The 21,041-nt window shown below is 48.3% G+C and overlaps 1 protein-coding gene across 7 annotated transcripts in view; it reads left to right on the forward strand.

Moving 5' to 3' along the window:
• Positions 1-21,041, forward strand: part of LOC121543736 (signal peptide, CUB and EGF-like domain-containing protein 1) — a 118,695-nt gene that overhangs the window by 65,795 nt on the left and 31,859 nt on the right. For 2 of the 7 annotated variants that reach the window (XM_045208495.1, XM_045208496.1), the window contains exons 6-8: positions 323-439; positions 1,335-1,388; positions 12,089-12,178. In XM_045208495.1, coding sequence (XP_045064430.1) covers positions 323-439; positions 1,335-1,388; positions 12,089-12,178 — 261 coding nt within the window. The remainder of the gene's footprint in view (positions 1-322; positions 440-1,334; positions 1,389-12,088; positions 12,179-21,041) is intronic. The other 5 variants (XM_045208497.1, XM_045208498.1, XM_045208500.1 and 2 more) reach the window with 3 other exon arrangements.

The following is a 21,041-nucleotide window of genomic DNA, read 5'->3' on the forward strand; positions in this document are numbered from 1 at the left end:
CCCTACATTAAGAATGTACTCTGGGGCCTTCTCACTGTTATTGTTGGGGGACTGTGTCTAAAGATCATAGGAAGCAGCACACATTGAATTAATGTCTGCCCAAGCACTTAAAATCAGATTGCTCTTTTTGGTGTAAGGTATTTGAGTACATAGTCAGGGTGTGTGTGTGTGTGTGTGTGTGTGTGTGTGTGTGTGTGTGTGTGTGTGTGTGTGTGTGTGTGTGTGTGTGTGTGTGTGTGTGTGTGTGTGTGTGTGTGTGTGTGTGTGTGTGTGTGTGTTTGTAGGTCTATACCGCTTCCTTACAATCCTTGTATGTTGCCAGTGACGTGTAACTATGGGAACGGAGGCTGCCAACATATGTGTGACGATACGGATGTGGGGCCGGTGTGTGGCTGTCACCAGAAGTACGCCCTGCACTCAGACAGCAAGACCTGCATTGGTGAGTGACAACAGACTGTACTTCATCTGTTTGAATAATTTCTGCCACAAACACACACACACACACACACACACACACACAAACATACATACATGCACACACACACGCACGCACGCACGCACGCACACACACACACACACACACACACACACACACACAGAGAGAGAGGCACACACATTCCCCTCAATTTATATACCTTACAAAACAGTGTAGACTCTAAATTGACACACAGATCATACACTTTTTTGTTCGAGCAATCAACTTCCTCAATACTCTCAAATGATATATCTCAGTGTACATTAGAGAACATATTACTCTTAAAAGCTCTGTTATCTCTCATCTGTTTTGCAGTAGATTTTATAGATGTGTGAGAGAAACTGGTGAGAAGGGCTTTGGGATGAGTTAACTTCACCCCTGAGCCCTCTCTCCCTACCCCGGGCCTCATCTTATTTAAACACTCAACAAAAGACAGAGGGGGAGAGATTGAACCACTGATACATTCAGAAAGAGAGAGAGAGCGAGAGAGAGAGAAAGAAAGAGTGAGAGAGCGTTAGAGAGAGAAAGAGAGAGAGAGAGAGAAAGAAAGAGTGAGAGAGCATTAGAGAGAGCGCAGTGACACATTTACATTTTCTAGATAATCAACCAACCTTAAAGTGCATTCAAATGTTTCTTTTTTTCTTGAAAATATACACAAAGTCATGTGAGTAACTTGAAGCTGTGAGTAATTGAATAGAGATGGAGGGCGACATTTTCGCTGTGCAAAAGAGTACAAATCTGTGTGAAAATACCGTAAACCTCATTATAATCTGGCAATGTGATTCAATTATACATTTTTCTTCAACAATCTGTAATCCTGCTGCCAGATTATAATACATTTACAGTATTTTTTGCACAGATCTGTGCTCTGTTGCACCACGAAAATGTCGCCCGGAGTTTCACGATGACGATGGTGATTATTTCCTGTCTGGGGCCTGAAGACTGCTCACCCTGTTTATGGAGATCGTGGCATGGGGAGAAGAGGGAGTAAAGAATTCACCCCATCTAAATGTGTATTCAAAACAACCAGCTTCCAGTGCATGTTGAAAATAGCTGATTTGCAATGTCATAGAGGGGAGTTGTATGATCATTCAGTGTCTCTTTCCTTTATGTCTCTCTATTACTGTCTGTCTGTCTGTCTGTCTCTCTCTCTCTCTCTCTCTCTCTCTCTCTCTCTCTCTCTCTCTCTCTCTCTCTCTCTCTCTCTCTTCTCTCTTTCTCTCTCTCTCTCTCTCGCTCTTGCTCTCTCTCTCCCTCTCTCAGTGCATGCTGGGAGTTTTTTTGGAGTTTGAGTGTTTGGTGTGGAGGGCTTGTCCTAACTTATTTATTGATTATTTCCTTGGGTTTTTCTTTCAATCTCTATTTTCTATGGTGGAGGGTTAATGCACTGTTTGTTTTAGTGGTACCCACTGTTTTTATTTTCAAAGTTAGGGAGGAAGAGGACAGAGGTTTAGTTTCCTGGGGTTTTGATCGGTGTGGTGTGAGCGATGGCTTCGCAGCCTAGCGCGGAGGAGACGCTGTCGTTAATGCATGGATTCAGGTGTGTTCCTGAGAATGGAATTAAGGTGGAGGAGGTTCTGCTCGCGGTCGGCGAACAGGTAGGAGCTGAATTTATACACTCCGCATCCAGAATGAACAAAGCTGTGGTTGTGTCCATGAAAAGAGCAAATTTTGTGGGTAGGCTAATTTCTAGTGGAATATTTGTAAGGGTTGCCAATTTCTCCTCTTTCTACCCCTTCGACTAGGGTGGTAGTTGCAAATGTGCCTCCGTTTATTACGGATGATCAAATCAGGAAGGAGTTGAGTCGTTTTGGTAAGTTTGCTAGTGGTTTTCGTGTACTGTCGGCAGGTTTTCAGGCAGATGCCGTCAAGCATGTTGTTTCATTCCGGAGGCAAGTGTTCATGTTTCTGAATAACAATGAGCAACAGTTAAATGTGCATTTTAAAGTGAGGCATGGGGAGGGGCTCACGCAGGTTTTGCCAGCACAGCTTTGAGTTGTGGGGATTTGGGGCATAAGAGCTTTGCGTGCCCACATAAAGGCCGTAGACAAGGTGAGGGTTCAAGCACCAGTGGGGGAAATCGAGGTCAACGTGCAGGGGGCCATGATACGCAGGCAGCAGAGGCTGGGCCTAGTCATGCGACAGATGGTAGTGTAGCTAAGGCTGGGCCTAGTCATGCTACAGATGGTGGGGTAGATGAGGCTAGGTCTAGTCATGTTATGGATGGTGGTGTAGATGAGGCTGGGCCTAGTCATGCTATAGATGGTGGGTTAGATGAGGCTAGGACTAGTCATGCTACAGATGGTAGTGTAGCTAAGGCTGGGACTAGTCATGCTACAGATGGTAGTGTAGCTAAGGCTGGGTCTAGTCATGCTACAGATGGTAGTGTAGCTAAGGCTGGGTCTAGTCATGCTATAGGTGGTGGTGTAGCTAAGGCTGGGTCTAGTCATGCTATAGATGGTGGTGTAAATGAGGCTGGGTCTAGTCATGCTATGGATGGTGGTATAGCTGAGGCTGGGTCTAGTCATGCTATAGATGGTGGTGTACATGAGGCTGGGTCTAGCCATGTTATGGATGGTGGTGTAGATGAGGCTGGGTCTAGTCATGTTATGGATGGTGGTGTAGGTGAGGCTGGGTCTAGTCATGTTATGGATGGTGGTGTAGCTGAGACGGGGTCTAGTCATGTCATGGATGGTGGTGTAGATGAGGCTGGGCTTAGTCAGGTTATGCTAGTGGATGAGGAGAGTATAGTGGGGAAGGGTAAGCGACTAGGGGGGGGGTGGAGGAGGGTGTCAAGCGGAAGAGGAAAAAGGGGGAGAAGAAAGGAGGTGGGAGGGCAGAGGCTGGTGTGGTGAAAGGCACCAAGGAACCTTTGCCTGGTGCTGGGGGGGAGGCCCCGACTAGAGAGGAAGAGCAGGTGGTCAGGATGGGAGATGGAGATGAGGAGGAGGAAGGTGAGTCTGAGGAGGAAGATGATGAGGAGGATTTATTTTCAGACTCCTCCTCAATGGGTCCAGAGCTGACAGGCAGTCAGTCAGTGGGGTCAAAGTACACGGTGAGGGAACTGTCAAGGTGCTATGAAAAATGAGGGGCATGGTGTCCTCTCACCCAGGAAACGGTTTAGGTTGAGGAAGTGGGTCACAACCGTGCGTAAAAGGCTACCTTCAGACACTGTTTAGATGAAAGTTTTCTTTCTGGCACTGGGGCTGTTTGAGCTTTGCTATTGGTCTCTTTCTTTTCTGGCTTTTCTCCCACTTCTTATGGAGACTCTTTGGGTAGGCTCGCTTAATATTAATGGCGCCAGAGATGCGGGAAAGAGGAGTGTGTTGGGTGAATATGTAAAACCAAAAAAGTACAGGTGTTGTTCCTGCAGGAGACGCATAGCGATGTGGTGAATGAAGGAGATTGGGGGCTCTGGTGGAAAGGGGCAAGTGTGCTGAGCCATGGGACAAATGTTAGTGCAGGGGTGGCAGTCCCTTTTGTACCGGGTCTGTCTGTAAAAATCTGCTCCTCAAAAGAGGTGTGTAGGGGTAGACTGCTTGTAGTAAAAGCAGAAATTAACATCCAGGGTTTTGTCTTTATAAATGTGTATGCGCCTAACACAGGGAGAGAGAGTGGTATTCTATTTGGGTGTCTTAGACAGGAACTCTCACAGATATCGCCTGAGGAGACGCTGGTGGTCAGCGGGGACTGGAACTGTACGATGGATTTTACGAAAGACAGAAATGGGGAGGAGCCTTATTCAGGTTCAGTGGGGGTGTTAAGGGACATTATTTATCAGTTTGACCTAGTGGATGTTTGGAGAACTAGACATCCCAACACAAGACAGTATACATGGGTGAAGGTCTTTGGGGCTAGGGTGAGTGCAGCCTGGCTTGATCGATTGTACATGTCCAGGAATCAGAGCAATAGGCTGTTGGGCGCTACCATTCTCCCGGTGGGTTTTTCGGATCATCACATAACCATGGCTCGGCTGTCTATTTCACCAGGGCCTCGGCAGACATCCTATTGGAAGTTTAATGTAAAGCTCTTACAAGGTGCCACTTTTTGCTCAGGTTTCCAGACTTTTTGGGAAAGGTGGGGGCAGCGAAGAGAGGAGTATGAGTCTCTGAGTCAATGGTGGGATGTGGATAAAAAGTCCAAATTCGGCTTTTCTGCCAACTGTATACAGCTCTCTCATCCTCAGAGGCTAGGAGAGTGTTGGGGGAACTCGAGCGTAGTATTAGTGAGATGGAGGTAGAGCTGGTGGGGCAAGGCAATGTAGGCCTCCAGGCTAATTTAGCTGAACTACGTGGGGACCTGGGCAGTTTTTTCCAGGTTAAAGCAAAGGGAGCACTTGTAAGAGCTAGGTTCTCCATGCTCAAGGACATGGATGCTCCCAGCTCCTTCTTCTTTGGTTTGGAAAGACAGAGCGGTGAAGCCAAGGGTATGCATTGTCTACGGCTTTCGGATGGGCAGGTGACCTCTGTGGTGGGGGAGATGCGGGAGCGGACTGTGGAGTTTTATACTGAGTTGTATAAGGCAGAACTATGTGATCCTATGTGTGCTCAGGTTTTGTTTGCCGAACTCCCTAAGCTCTCTAAGGTAGAGAGGGATGAAATTGACATTCCCCTGTTGTCCCATGAACTGGCAGAGGCCGTAACCCAGATGTCCCCCGGCCGTGCACGTGGGTTGATGGACTCCCAGTGGAGTTTAATAAAAAATTCTGGGGAATAATTGGACTGGACTTCTTTTGCGTGTTGCGTGAGTGCGTGGGGGTAGGAGAGTTGCCGATGAGCTGCCGGCGGGCGGCTCTGACTCTCCTGCCCAAAAAGGGGGACAAGATATTTGCCAAGGTCCTCGCTAACAGACTGAAGTCCCATCTGGACTCTATAGTACACAAGGACCAGACATATTGTGTCCCGGGACGCTCAATCACGGACAACTTGTTCTTAATCAGGGACGTGTTGGACTTGTCGAGAGGTTCTAATGTGAACTTTGGTCTGGTCTCTTTAGATCAAGAGAAGGCTTTTGATAGAGTGGACCATTTGTATCTGTTTAATGTGATGTCTGTGTTTGGGTTTGGGGAAAGGTATGTGAAGATGTTGTATGCTGGGGCATCATGTATGGTTAAGGTGGGAGGGGGGCTCAGTAGGCCAGTCTGGGTGAGGCGGGGCGTTAGACAAGGATGCCCTCTATCAGGGCAATTATATACACTAGCCATTGAGGGAGTGTGCTGGACAGGCATAGCAGTGTCAGCGTATGCAGATGACGTTTCTGTAATGGTCAGGATATGCAGGCACTAGACACTAGTCTGAAGGTGTATGAGGGAGCTTCGTCAGCTAAGGTAAACTGGGGCAAGAGCAAAGCTCTGTTATGTGGGGCATGGGGGGATAGGGCCCCTCCTCTGCTTCCAGGGGGTTTGCAGTGGGGTTGTGAAGGGCTTAACATTTTGGGGGTGTACCTGGGCTCGGAGAGGTGGGTCAGGAGGAACTGGGAGGGGCTGTCACAGGCAGTGGTGTCAAGACTGGCCAGGTGGAGGTGGCTCCTGTCCCAAGTGTCATATAGAGGGAGGGTGCTGATAATCAACAACCTGGTGGCATCTTCCCTGTGGCATAAACTGGCTGTCCTCAACCCCCCGCCTGTCTGCTCGCAGACCTGCAATGCAAGTTGGTGGATTTTTTCTGGTCGGGCCATCACTGGCTGAGGGCGGCAGTGTTGTAAATGAAGGAGGACAGGGCCTGGTGGAACTGGAGAGCAGGGTGGCGAGACTGCTGTACCATACTGATGTCGGATGGAGGGAGACAGCATGCGTGCTGCTGAGGAGAGCTGGCGGATTAGGGTTAGACCGGCAGCTATTCCTCATGAGGCTGGAGGGGCTGAGTACAGCAGGTCTCTGATTTTTACTCTGCGGTGCTGAGGGCCTGGCAGCTACTAAGGCCCACACGAGAAGTGGGTGTGGAGCCAGGGGTGTGGAGCCTGGGCTGTGGGTGTGGGAGGAGCCTATCTTCTACAACCCAGCCATCCTTTTGAGATCGGTTCAGTTGGCCACCCTGAAGAGGCGACTGATGGCAGCGGGATTACTAAGGCTGGGTGACCTGCGCCTGCTGGGAGAGGAGGGGTGGAAAACCCCAGAAGTACTAGCACAACAAACAGGACTAACATTACATTTTACATTTACATTTTAGTAATTTATTAGACGCTCTTATCCAGAGCGACTTACAGTTAGTGAGTGCATACATTTTTCATACTAAAACATCTCTTAGGCTGCTGGAGAGATTCCTGGGGAAGTCCAGGAGGTACTGTCTGAGCCGGTAAAGGGGGTGTTCGAGCGGCCAAAGGGGGAGGGGCCACCAATGTTTCCACCACTGCATGTGAAGGCAGAGACGGGACTGGCAAGGGGGTCTGGAGGACTTGTTAGATTTTAACACTCCGAGCCTGGGGGAGTTTGAAGGGGTAGGAGGTAAAGACCTCTACAACCTCTGCGTTAAGGTAAGGAACATCAGGAGCCTAACAGGAGTGAAGGCACATCTGTCACAGAGAGTATGGTGGGTTTTAGATGGAGGGGGCTCTACAAACTTCCAGTACCAAAGAGGTCAGGGGACCTCCAGTGGAGGGTTTTACATGGAGCCCTGGCCACTAACAGCTGGTTGGCACGGGTTGAACCGGGAGTCGGACAGGGGTGTCCTTTCTGTGTCATGAGTGAAACTGTGATTCATGTGTTTTCTGTGTGCGCCAGGTTAATGCCTTTAATGTCTCTGTTGGAATGTCTGTGTGAGAGGTTGGGGGTGGAGTTTACTGTCGGGATGTTTATAATGGGGTACAGGTATTCAAATAAGGAAAAGGCTAAATGTGTGTTGTTGAATTTTCTGTTTGCTCAGGCAAAGATAGCTATTTGGATAACAAGGAGGATCAGGGTCAAAGGTGTAGGGATAACAGACCCTTTACTATTATTTAACGGGATGCTCTCTGCGCGCCTTAGGGTGGGATTTGAGTTCTATAAAATGATAAAAAGTGTGGAGATGTTTCAAGAGATATGGTGTGTTGGGGGGGGCTGTCTGTATAGCTGGGGAAGATGGTCTGGATATACGGTTGTAGAAGTGGTGAGGGGGGTGTATGGATGAAATGAGGATGTACCATTAAAGAAAGACAAAAAGTCAAGTCTCTCTCTCTCTCTCTCTCTCTCTCTCTCTCTCTCTCTCTCTCTCTCTCTCTCTCTCTCTCTCTCTTTCTGTCCGCTGTCTCTCTCTCTCTCTCTCTCTCTCTCTCTCTCTCTCTCTCTCTCTCTCTCTCATTCTCTTTCAATCACACAAATACACCTGTACCTATATACACACTCACTGACAAGCACACACTTTGACTGCAGACAAAGTAGCCAGTGTAGTAGTAGAGTGTTAACGTGGGAGGAGTAATAGAGGGTGTTTTGGGGTTAGATCGCTAGGTAGGGCTCTATTGGAAACTGGAAAATGAATAGTTGAGACGTCTCAGAAGTTGAAAAACACATTCATCATCTTCATTACCCCAGAAAAGTCAGCGTAACGCATGCCAGAGAGACGCCAGGCCCGCATGCCACCATTTGCCAAATGGCAAACTTTTATGCCCGGCTGTCAATGTGGCCGTATCCCGTGACTATGGCGGCGCCGAAGCCGAACAGAGAGGAAATGTTCATGAATTTTTTTTCTGGGGGAATTTGCAGAATATAAATGAGAGGTTCCAAGTAAGTGAAAAGGTTTTTAATGATTATTTTTCTTAGCCTTCCTTCCAACGGACCCCAGTCCCACATTTGGCTCGGAAGCTTGGACGTACCAAATCGTATTTCTTCTGGCTTTAAATTTTTTTTATTACTCCAGTGTTTTTTGGGTGCACAGAGATGTTCCTGAACGTTCCCGGAGCGTTCCGAAGGGAGCCTGGCGGTGTCTGTCTGTCTGTCTGTCCATAACGAGACAGTGATTTACAGACTCCCTTGTTTCTCCATAGCTCCTAAACAAGGTTTATCACACCGAGTTGCAAAATCCATGGCAAGCTAAAGCAGATTGGCAGATACACAAACTATTTTTTATTTGTGTTACATTATACCAGTTAGTCAAAGTCTGTACATATGTCCCTAGAATGAGTTAAACCATTTCTGGAGTTGACTAAGGTCAGATGCATCTGAGATTAGGCAAGACACTGAACACAATACCTCAGGGTTCCCCAACTGGAGGCCCACGGGCAGAATTTGTCCCGCGGGTGGTTTTATTTGGCCCTACAAGTGTTCTGAGCAGACAAAATATTATTATTATTTATTTATTTTCATTGTTGGACATATGACAGTAAAAACACCAGGAAATCAGCTCCAAGAGATTTTAATTTAGCAAATCTGTTGCCAAGTATTCCCACGCATAATAGACGTGATCATATACAAATGTAAGCAAGGTTGGAAATTATTGTTTTAGTCATATCTGTTTGGGCTTCTTGCAAATTACTTCTCTACAAATTATTTATAATTATGTTCCGCCCCCCGACCATCCACGCATGAAAAAATAGGCCGTGGCTGAATCTAGTTGATGATCCCTGCAATACCTGTTCTAACTGGAATTAAAACACACACACCACACACACACACACACACACACACACACTCACACACACACACAGGTCTTCTGTCATGTCACAAGTAAACCCTTTTTCTGTGTGTTGTCATTCCTGCTGTGCTAGAACACTGGAGAAGCCCTCTCTCTCCCCACAAACAGATCTCTACTGTACAGTATCATCAATGCTGTGTTCTCACAGAATCTCACAGAACTGCCTTCATTTTGTGCCCATAACCTTTTCCTTTCCAGCCATGCGAGGAGCAACGCAATCCACTACGAAAGAAGAGGAAAACCTCTGAAAGAATGAAAGAAAGAGAGAAACCCTGTTCTCCTTCTCCCTCTGTCCCGTGTCTTTTTCTCTATGGCGAGAGGAAACGCCCTTCTGTGTCTGTGGTCTGAGTGTCCCAACTGCTCTGTCACTGGGCCCACCTTTGACCCACCTTTTGTGTAGCGCTGTCTCTAGTGCTCCTCCTCTTCCTCCTTCTCCTCCTCCTCCTCCTCCTCTTCCTACCTACCTCCTCCTCCTGCTTTCTGGTGATAGTTACTGATTGCCTGTCTTGTCTGAGCATCCATGTTCAAATTCAATTCACTAAGGGTTAGAAATCCTTACCTCAAAGGAATTAAGATTATAAAAGGGAATTAAATTAAAGTTTATTAAAGACTCTTGGGGGGAACTAATATACAATGATACAGGATTAGAGCGAACATCTCAGTTGCAGCCTGATCTAACATTACATAGAGCTACCCACCCAAACCCAAAACAAACATCGCTCCAAACACCCCCCTAACAGTACAGTACAATGGCCTCAACAAGCAAACAAAATCCTGTTACTGTGGCAACCCCCAAAACCCATGTTACCCCCCCCCCCCTCACCCCCACCCATCAGCACCTCCTCCCTCATCCACCTGTAGAGTCAGGGACCAGTACCCCTGCCTGTTTCTCAATAACACCTCTGCCTCCGCCATGCCGTCATCCCAGCCAGCCGCATGCATTCTCAATCTGACACACTCTCCATGTCTGCCAGCCCGTCCGTCTGTACGTCCGTCTGTCCTCACCATACCTATACCTCTGTCACTAATCTACACAACCCTTCTGCCTGTCTGCGTTTCTGTCTGTCTGGCTGCATGGGAGATCCTACTGTTCTGCATTTTCCGTTTGATTTCCTTTTTGTTCTTGCTATTGTAATTTTTTTATTTAATTTTTCCCCTTCCTTGAATTGCAGTTACATTAATAGCAACCAACTCTTGTCCTCCTGTTTTCTTACAGTGCATCGTTACTGTTCTCCTCTTAGCTGTAGTGTACTCTTATGGATTCATTCCTCCCTCCCTTCAGTGATTATGTCCTGTGTAAGTTCTGCTCTCTCTCTAAACAACCCCTCAGAAGGCCTTCTCTAAAGGGACCTTAGAACTGCTGGTTCCTTTAGGAGTGTCCTGGAGTCCTCTCTTCTCCTCCTCCTCCTCACCCTTTCTTACACACCCACCCACTCACATACACCCACTTTCACACGCTCATACACACGTGCACACACACCCTCACACTCAAGCATGCACACACTCACAAGCACTCACATCCATACACCAGCACATAATTGCACAGTCACCCATACACACACACACGCACAAACACACACACACACATACATGCACATACGCACACACACACCTAACGTTAGTTGAGAGCCAGAAAGCCTCCATTCATTTGTGAACACTGCTTCAGAGAGTCCTTCACTTTGTCTACCAAACCTTCCCAAACTAACCGCCTGAGAAAGACCAGTAACGGGCCAAGCCAGGGGTGACCAGGGGGGGCTTTAGTTACCCTTTCCTCCCTCCTCACCCAAAATCCCCCTCCATAGGACTTTGTACATCAAAGACAGTCCTAGTTCCATTGTACTGAGTGGCAGTGCCCTGGCCTGCCCCCCCATTCAGTGCTTCAGAGAGAGATGCTCATTCAGAGCCTAATGACTCTGATGTCCCAGTGAAAGACTCCCTCTCTTCCCAAGGCCCAGTAGCGCTCCTCACCACCCCTGCCCATCCATTCTAACACAGCGTTTGCTGATGCATAGCTGCGTTTGCTCAGCTGCATATCTGCATGTTCATCTTAACCGTAACCCCATCCCCAACCTTTCCCCTCTCCCTTCTCACCCCTCCCTCCATCCGCCCACCGCCCGGCTTGGGAACATGGTTTCCAGCGTTGACTGTTAAAGCCAGTTGTGATGTGTTCCATAGACAAACAGGCAACCAGCGCTGCCCCCAGACTACCTCCTTCTCCTCTCCTCTATGCATGCCCTCTCCATCCCTCCACTAGTCCCCAACCCCATTTATTGATGTGTGTTCCTCCTCTCTTCTTCTTCTCTTTTTCTCTCTCTCTTCCCTTTCTTTCTTTCTTTCTTTCATTTTGTCATTCTGAAGTCCTTGGACTCTCTCCCTCCCTCAGTAGTGTCTGTCTGATCTGGTGGCTTGTATAGCCTCTTGTCTTTACCCTTTCTCGTCACCCTTTCCCCCTCTTCTGTTGTCACCCCCCCCCTGCTTCTTACCCACACTCATGCAGCTTGTCTTGGACATGTTTGCTCATCCTTCCCTCTACTCCTCCTCCCTTTCCTCCTCCCCCTCTTCCTCCTTTTTGGATGTGAGGGAATCATTGCTGAGAGTGTGTGGCCATTTGATATGGAAGACAGAAACAGCAACGGCTACAACATCAACGTCAACAAACTCCCCCACACATCCCTAAATTATCTTTTTATTTGAACTTCAATTTTTTCCAATTGTCCCCTACCCCCACCCTTACCCTCATCCTGCTTCTTTTTTAAGCTAAAAGACTGATTCTGATTGAAACTTACTTCGTTTTGTTTGCTATCTGGGACTTTTGGATTTGTTTTTGGGATTAACACTCTAACAGGGATTTGGCGCTTTTTCATGGCTTCTTGCTTCTTGGCTTTGGTTTTGCTCAAACGCCAAGAGGGGCTGACTTGACTTGACGTCTCGGGCGGCAGCAGGCGGTGGACATTGGGCTTCTAATTAACCTTACTGCTCACTGTTTGTCCCCTTGTCACTTGTGTTTTAGAGAGAGATGAGGCTGCAATTGAGAGCTCTGAGTTCAATGCCACGTCAGTAGCTGATGTGGACAAGCGGGTGAAACGGCGGCTACTTATGGGTAACTCTTTTCTTCCTCTTTCTATGTGTTGCCATGGCGCTTGTGCTTGTATCCCCCCTTTACTCTCTCTCTCTCTTTTTATTTTTTATTTTATTTTTTAATGAAAGTCCTTGGTACCCTCTATGTCCACCCTCAAGGTCCAAGTCTGTTGGTAAACTTCTCCAACCCTGCTCCCACCTCTCCCCATCTCCCATCTCGGCAGAAGATCCATGTTCTCTAGAGTTCCCACAGTAACTAACAGTTACTCCTGTAGGCAGCTACTCATCACTCCAAAGATTAGACTGACATGGTCGGGCACCACTCCTCAAGTACTACAGAGTCTTTGGACATAAAGGAAAGTTTATGGTCAACGAAAAAGGTATTGAAGAACTTGGGACTTGACCATTGTTACATGGTTTCATGTTCACTATTAAGGCGAAAAGGTTCCTGTAATATTTTAAACACCCTCAGTTCTTCCTTCCCCCTCCCCATGATGATACTCATGGCTTGGAGGGAACAGTACACGAGGAGCCGTTCCAGATCCATCCCATTATCTTTGGCGTTGTCATGGAGAACATCTCAGCTAGTATCTTTGAAGAGTCTCTATCTGCAGAGTCTCTTTGCCTATAATCAAATCAAATTGTATTTGTCACATACACGTGTTTAGCAGAAATGGATGACATTCAATCAAATCCACCATCTGGAAGACAAATCATCAATCTTATGTTGTGAGAATGTACTTTTGGATTCATTTATTCAATAAACTCTACTGCAGTGCTTGCCTTGCCTACTTCCAGATAGCGGTTTTGATTGAATAGACACCTAAGTCTTTAATATTGGTTACCTATAACTTCCCATCCCTCCTGTAGCATAATTTCCGTCTCATTCCCCTTGGCCAGTTATATGTTCTAGCCTGACCCTTGCAGTACCAACATATCTGGAACCTTACTACTCAAGGGATGTCTTTCAGAGGGCCCTTAACCATTTATTATTACTATGTGCCCATCGCCATCTTCTCATTTCAGACTGCCACCCTACACTGTCGATGAGAGACAGGCTCCAGATACTGTATCTACACTGTAGGTTCATCAATGGATTCATCAATGGATGACTCAGTCAATTAGTATAAAACAAATTAAATGAATACACAAATGAATAAAAGCATGAATAGTTAACCCTTTCCCGACTCAGTGGAGGAAGATACATCCATTCAACAGTAGTGACTGACTGTTGAACGAAAATCAATCCACAGAGTTGGTGAGAAATGACAAACAACATGGATCTCAGACAACGTATGCCAATAAACTCCTAGATAACACCATTCTGTACATAGTCTGTCCCTGTGTTCCTTCCTTTTCCCTCTTTCAGACCTCGAACCCCTGTCCTGTAAAGTTCTACCTGACTGTTTAAGTGTGGTTTCAATATTTCTCCCTTTCATGGAAATATCTCAACTAATATGGACTAACCACTAAACCAGACTAAACGGGTGAACCCCCACTAATATCTAACTAATACTGCATTTCCTGAGCCTTTGGAGCCTCGGAGCAGCATTTCCCTCTTGGTTTCTTATGGATCTGTTTCCTTTATTTTATTATTTTGTTTTCAACATGGAGACCTAAGTCAGTCAGTCATGCAGACATCCTGAGCTTGTATGTGCTGTTACTGTGATTTATTGGTGCCTGTAGGTTTCTCCCATACAGAGGCAGATCTTACTTCAACAGGTGATGACTTTGGCCAGTAAATGGGTGGGAGGGGTCATTGGTTAAGGGTAGGGTGGGGTGGGGGTTGAGGTTGGGGGTTGATTGTTGGTAACAAAACTCCACCTATCTCCTCTAATTGTTAACTTTTCCATCCTTCTCATCTTTCCTCAGTTTAAGAATTTCCCCCTGCCTGACTCAGTCCTGTTGTTTTCATATCTGATGATGTCACCGTTGATGCTCCTCCCCTTCATTCCAACACTGTATCCTCCATGTTTTCTATAACCCCCATCTCACATTTGATATCTCTGTCTCTCACCATGATTTATGTTTTTAGCCCGCTCTATATGACCTGTGTTATTGAGATGTTTTTATCCTAACTTTTTTATTTGCAGGTTTTTTTTTAATACTCTACAGGTCTGATTAGTCTGATTACCATTGTCATCTCAGAAATCTCATTTTCACTAGATTCGTCTCACTTGATTATTTCCAGGCAGGTCGTTAGTCCAAATTATAATTGAAACCAATAGAAGGCAAATTATTTTAAGCAGGGGAGAATAGATCTACTGTAGGTATTACTATAGTATAGGAGGAGACTATGGAAGTGTTTAGAACAGCCCTGAACTGGCCTGGTCTGTCCGGCAACAGCATGTTAGATTTGACACTGTGCTCCATTCGTCTGCCTGCTTTGACACACAGCGTTCCTGACTCTCTCTCTCTCTGTACGTCTGCTGCTGCTGTAGGCCTTGGCCCATAGCACTGGAGCCCAGATTGATCAAGACAGATTAAACTGGAACCTGGGCTATAATGAAAAATAGATGGAGAAAAAGCCTGATAGAGAGAGCGAGAGGAATGAGTGAAGAAAGTGAAAGTTCCAGCACAGAAAAAGCCAGGGCATTTCAAAGTTCTACTAATTTAGGAATTAAAAAATGTAAATTAAACCAGCATGTGAGAGAGAGAGAGAGAGAGAGAGAGAGAGAGAGAGAGAGAGAGAGAGAGAGAGAGAGAGAGAGAGAGAGAGAGAGAGAGAGAGAGAGAGAGAGAGAGAGAGAGAGAGAGAGAGAGAGAGAGAGAGAGAGAGAGAGAGAGAGAGAGAGAGAGAGAGAGAGAGAGAGAGAGAGAGAGAGAGAGAGAGAGAGAGAGAGAGAGAGAGAGAGAGAGAGAGAGAGAGAGAGAGAGAGAGAGAGAGAGAGAGAGAGAGAGAGAGAGAGAGAGAGAGAGAGAGAGAGAGAGAGAGAGAGAGAGAGAGAGAGAGAGAGAGAGAGAGAGAGAGAGAGAGAGAGAGAGAGAGAGAGAGAGAGAGAGAGAGAGAGAGAGAGAGAGAGAGAGAGAGAGAGAGAGAGAGAGAGAGAGAGAGAGAGAGAGAGAGAGAGAGAGAGAGAGAGAGAGAGAGAGAGAGAGAGAGAGAGAGAGAGAGAGAGAGACTATAGCTACACTGACCTCGGCTGCTGAAGAGTCCAAATAAACCACTCACCTAGGACAGATGGGCTGAGCTTGGCATGTGTGTGTTTGGATAGCGTGATTGCAGGACCAGGGCAGCGCTGACAGCTGGTTTAGGTACCCATGACACAGTGAAGGGGGATCCTGTTAGCTAGGCCCTGCTGAAAGACGATCGTGCCCCTACAGCTCAGTCAGTATCCGTGTGGAGGGTTGATGGGACTTGGCATAATGCTTAATAAAGCACAACCACTTCTCTTTTCTCATGACTCCATCTTAATCAATAGAACATGTGTCCTCTCTGAGAGAAGATGTGTGTCTTACTGAGAGAGAGAAGGGAAGGGCCTGCATGGAGATATGATTGGTCAGCATGTCTGTGTGTGTGAGGAGTATGAGGGACGTGTGTGTGTGTGTGTGTGTACACCCACTGTCTATCTCTCCACTCCTGACGTCAGCAGAGCAGAGCAGGTCAGTCAGTCTGCCCAGAGCATGTGTGAGCATGGCAGGTATCTTAGAGATGGATGAGAGGAGAGAGAGAGAGAGACAGTGAGATGGAGGGGTGTGATGATGGGGGTATTGGGTGGGCAAGTCAGGGGTGTCACTGTTGATTTGTACTGGCTCTCAGCCAACACACAACTGGCCCTGCTGCCGCTGCTCACACAAACAAGACAGACAAGTAATCTTAATCTGTCACCATGGAGATGAGAGCTGGTTCCCTTGAATGGATACATCCAACCACCAATCTCCCCCAGTATGTCTCCACCAGAAACTCCCCCAAACCCCCACTCCCTTTTCCAAAAAAGAGGTGTTACCCTGTCCCTCTTCCTCTTGTCAGCTTCAGCACGTTGACTAGAGCCAATAAGATTGAGACACAGGGAAGCAGAATGGATGGCTGTGAATAGAAGAGTGTTAGCCTTTGTAGAAAAGTTGTAATGCTGGATCAGGGTCAGTTTTTTTTTTTCGTGATAGAGGTGGACAGAGAGACGTCAGACAGTCATTGACTAGGGAGGATGGTTATAAATATTGTCCTTACAGTCATAGCATACAGTGTGCATGAGACAGAAACATGCAGGGGTAGGAGAGGGGAGGAAGTGGGAAGGGGGTTCACAGGGGCTGTTCGGGGGTAGGTTGGGCATGTCCAGTACATCAATCACAGTGTGTTTGGGCGGGCGGCGGGTCTGTGTTCCTGTGTGCAGCCTTGCCCTGGGGGTGGGCGGGCCTGGCTCGTCAGAGCAGGAGAGGGGCTCTGAGCAGGACTCACGCTGAGCTAATGATAGGGCCCATTGCTTTCAGTAGTATAAATCACTCTGACCCATTAACAGCCCCATACACACACAACAACGCACATACTCATGCACACACACGCACACACACACACACACACCTGAGTGGAAAGTTTGCAGGGGTCCGCTGCTGTACCCTACAGCACCCATCAGACAAGCTACACTATATATACAAAAGTATGTGGACACCCCCCTTCAAATTAGTGGATTTGGCTATTTCAGCCACACCCGTTGCTGACAGGTGTATAAAATCGAGCACACAGCCATGCAATCTCCATAGCCTAACATTGGCAGTAGAATGGCTTTACTGAAGAGCTCAGTGACTTTCAACGTGGCACCATCATAGAATGCCACCTTTCCAACAAGTCAGTTCGTCAAATTTCTGCCCTGCTAGAGCTGCTGTAATTGGTGTTATTGTGAAGTGTAAACGTCTAGGAGCAACAACGGCTCAGCCGCGAAGTGGTAGGCCACACAAGCTCACAGAAAGGGACCGCCGAGTGCTGAAGTGCGTACAAATTGTCTGTCCTCGGTTGCAACACTCACTACAGAGTTCCAAACTGCCTCTGGAAGCAATGCCAGCACAATAACTGTTAGTCGGGAGCTTCATGAAATAGGTTTCCATGGCCGAGCAGCCGCACACAAGCCTAAGATCACCATACGCAATGGAGTGGCTGGAGTGGTATAAAGCTAGCCGCCATGGACTCTGGAGCAGTGGAAACGCATTCTCTGGAGTGAAGATTCACACTGCACCATCTGGCAGTCCTGTTTCAGCATGACAATGCCCCCGTGCACAAAGCGAGGTCCATACAGAAATGGTTTGTCGAAATCGGTGTGGAAGAACTTGACTGGCCTGCACAGAGCCCTGACCTCAACCCCATCAAACATCTTTGGGATAATTTGGAATGCCAACTGCGAGCCAGGCCTAATCGCCCAACATCAGTGCCCAACCTCACTAATGCTCTTGTGGCTGAACGGAAGCAAGTCCCCGCAGCAATGTTCCAACATCTAGTTGAAAGCCTTCCCAGGACAGTGTTATAGCAGCAAAGGGGGGACCAACTCCATATTAATGACCATGATTTTGGAATGAGATGTTCGACGAGCAGGTGTCCACATACTTTTGGTCATCTAGTGTACCAGGGAGATAAAGTATCTCACCTTCCCCTATTCCCTCTGTGTTTTCCTTTTCTAGGAATTAGGTTCAGTATCCCAAAAAGTAATCTGCATATCTATGAAACACACCAGTAGCCTCATTTAAAGTAGAGCCATTTTGGCACTGACAGCTTCTCTGTGGTGGTAGAAACTGGCGACCATGCTGGCTCTCACAGCACCCACCTGCAATTTGCTTTTGCTGCAAACAGACGGCCATGTTGGATCAGTCCACTGATGAGATGCCGTCAGTCCGTGACACTGCACTCATTGACAGTATTATGCTAATGCTGTGACCTCTAGAGCCGGACATGTTAGCTAGCCAGTCTGAAAGTGTTTATCCTCTTCCCTCCTCCCTTAAGGCAAGCACAGAACCTCTTTGCATTTAATGAGCTGGGAATAGGTGCCAGAGAGACAAGTGCACCATCTCTCATTTGCATACATGTCCATGTCCAAATAGCCAGAGCCATTTCAGCGTCTTCTGTCACCTTTAAAGGGATAGTTTGGGATTTTGGCTGAACTCGTGGATACCATTTTAATGTCTCTGTGTCCAGTATGAAGAAAGTTAGAGGTAGTTTCGCGAGCCAATACTAACTAGCATTATCATTAGCTGTACCCAAAGACTTCCAGTCTTTGTGCTAAGCTAGTTAGCATTGCTCTCGAAACTACCTCTAACTTCCTTCATACAGGACGCAGAGACATAAAAATGGTATCCACGAGTTTCGGGAAGTAGATAAAGGCTTCGTTGTCAAAATCCCAAACTATCCCTTTAACTAAGCACATTCAACTGAGTCTTTTCCAGGAAATATCAGAAGCCTGCCAGACCCAAATAGTTAATCTGAAACTTTTCTTTATTAAATGTAGTAGCCTATTATTGATCCACTGTCACGATTCAGACAGACGACCAGAGGACCACAATTGCGTCACACCAGAAAGTTTATTAAACTTAAGGGAAAAGGGAAGTAGGGAGTGAATGAAGGCTCCAGGGGTAACAGGGATCCCGTCCAATGCGCTGGGTCTGTGCCCCCCCCAGTGGCAGCGATGCGTCCTATGAGCCGGTGGTGGGTGGTCCAGAAGTCCTGGGGGGGAGACACAGACACAACAGGGGCGGAATGAAACCAGGCAGCAGTACAGTTCAAGGGAAATCCAAAATACGTAGTAGCAAGGCAGAAGGCTGGTCAGAGTTACCGGGATTGAAGAGTAGTCAGGAGTCGTAATGGCAGAAGCAGGTCTGGATCTCCTGAGGCAGAAGAGTATCCAAAAAAACAGGCAGGTCCGGGGGTCACAAAACCAGGGTGAGCCAGAAGCGCGAGCAAACAGGTTCCGGGTGTGAGCTTTGCAGACGATCTGACACCGGAGAGCTGAAAGACAGGGCCTTAAATACTGGGAGAGGTTAGTGGGTAATGCAGCGCAGCTGGCAGAGTAATTAGAGCCGAGCAGAGCAGGGACAGGTGGAGCTAGTTAGGCTGAGTAGAGAGAGGGAGGTGAGCAGAGTGGAAGATAGTGGAAACAAATTAAGGTGGTAACCCGGTGGAGTGAGAGGGCTCATGACAGAACCCCCCAAGGGGACGGCCCCAGAAGTCCCAAGAGCAACACCACGCCGGGCGGGAGGAGGGGAGCCGGAGGAGGGCTAGAACTCCTCCGAACGGTCCGAGTGAACGTCCTCATCCTCGGAGGAAGCCGGAGGGCCGTGGTCGGGAGATGGGACAGGTCCCGAGACAGGATCAGGCACAGGACAGGAAGCCGAGCGGGCCGGACGGTTAGGGACCCCTCTGGGCGGCCCCCACGGATTGCAGGTTGATCCGGATGCCGTTGGTGGAAAGCGGTGATGAGAGTCCTATCCACAATCCGACTAGCTGGCACCCAGGTCCTTTCCTCAGGTCCATAGCCCTCCCAGTCAATGAGGTACTGGAGACCCTAACCCTCCGTCTGGACCGAAGCAGGCGGCGGACGGTGTAAACCAGACCACCATCGACGAGCCGTGGAGGAGGAGGACCAGGCGCAGCAGGGACCAGCGGACTCTCATGGATGGGCTTAATCTTAGACACATGGAAAGTGGGGTGCACCCTCAGGGAATTAGGCAGTTGGAGCCGGACAGCAGTTGGGCTAATCACTCTTATGATAGGGAATGGGCCAATGAACCGAGGTGCCAGCTTCTGCGACTCCACCCTGAGTGGCAGGTTCTTCGATGACAACCACACCCCTTTGACCAACATGGTAGGTGGGAGCAGGAATTCTCCGACGGTTGGCCCCGGTAGTGTAGCTGGCAACGGACCTGAGGAGTGTGGCTCGGGCTTGTGACCAGGTGCGGCGACATCGACGGGCAAAAGCAAGTGCAGATGGGCAAGTAACCTCCTCCTCCTGGCTGGCAAATAGAGGAGGCTGGTATCCATAAACACATTGGAAAGGGGACATACCGATGGCAGAGCAGGTCAGAGAATTGTGTGCGTACTCCACCCATGTCAATTGCTGCGACCAGGAGTGGGGGTTGCGTGAAGTCATGCATCGCAGTGCCTTCTCGAGCTCCTGATTAGCCCGCTCTGACTGCCCATTGGATTGGGGATGGAATCCGGAAGTCAGACTGACTGTGGCTCCCAGCAGGTGACAGAACTCCTTCCAAAAAGCGGAGGAGAATTGTGGACCACGGTCAGAAACAACATCCCTTGGCAGTCCGTGGATCCGGAAGACGTGTTCCAGGACCACCTGGGCGGTCTCCTTGGCGGTTGGGAGCTTGGGGAGGGGGAATGAAGTGTGCCATCTTGCTGAAACGGTCAACGATGGTGAGAATGACGGTCATGCCACTTGAAGGGGGGCAGCCCCGTGACAAAGTCAAGGGCGATGTGAGACCAGGGACGTCTGGGCACAGGCAGGGGCTGCAGCAATCCGGCTGGGGGGCTGGCAGGACGACTTGTGTTGGTTGCAGATGGGGCAGGCTTGGACGAATTCCCGTACATCCTTCCTCAGAGAGGGCCACCAGAACCTCTGGGCGAGCAGGTTGTAAGTGCGGGTGGAGCCAGGGTGACAAGCTAGGCGGGAGTCATGTCCCCACTGAATGACCTGGGACCTCAGGTCTTCGGGGGACAAAAAGGCGGTCAGCTGGGCAAGTGCTGGGACCTGGCTGGTTACGGAGAGCCTCCAGCACCTGTTCCTCAACAGCCCAGGTCAGAGCTGCAACGATGCAGGGACTTGGCAGAATCGACACAGGGTCCTTGGAGGGGGTGTCATCCTTCTGGAATTGACGGGAGAGGGCGTCTGGCTTGGTGTTGCGTGATCCAGGCCGGTATGACAGAGTGAAATTAAACCTGGTGAAGAACAGGGCCC

This window comes from Coregonus clupeaformis, chromosome 28 (genome assembly GCF_020615455.1).
Source record: "Coregonus clupeaformis isolate EN_2021a chromosome 28, ASM2061545v1, whole genome shotgun sequence".
Classification (NCBI taxonomy): Eukaryota; Metazoa; Chordata; class Actinopteri; order Salmoniformes; family Salmonidae; genus Coregonus; species Coregonus clupeaformis.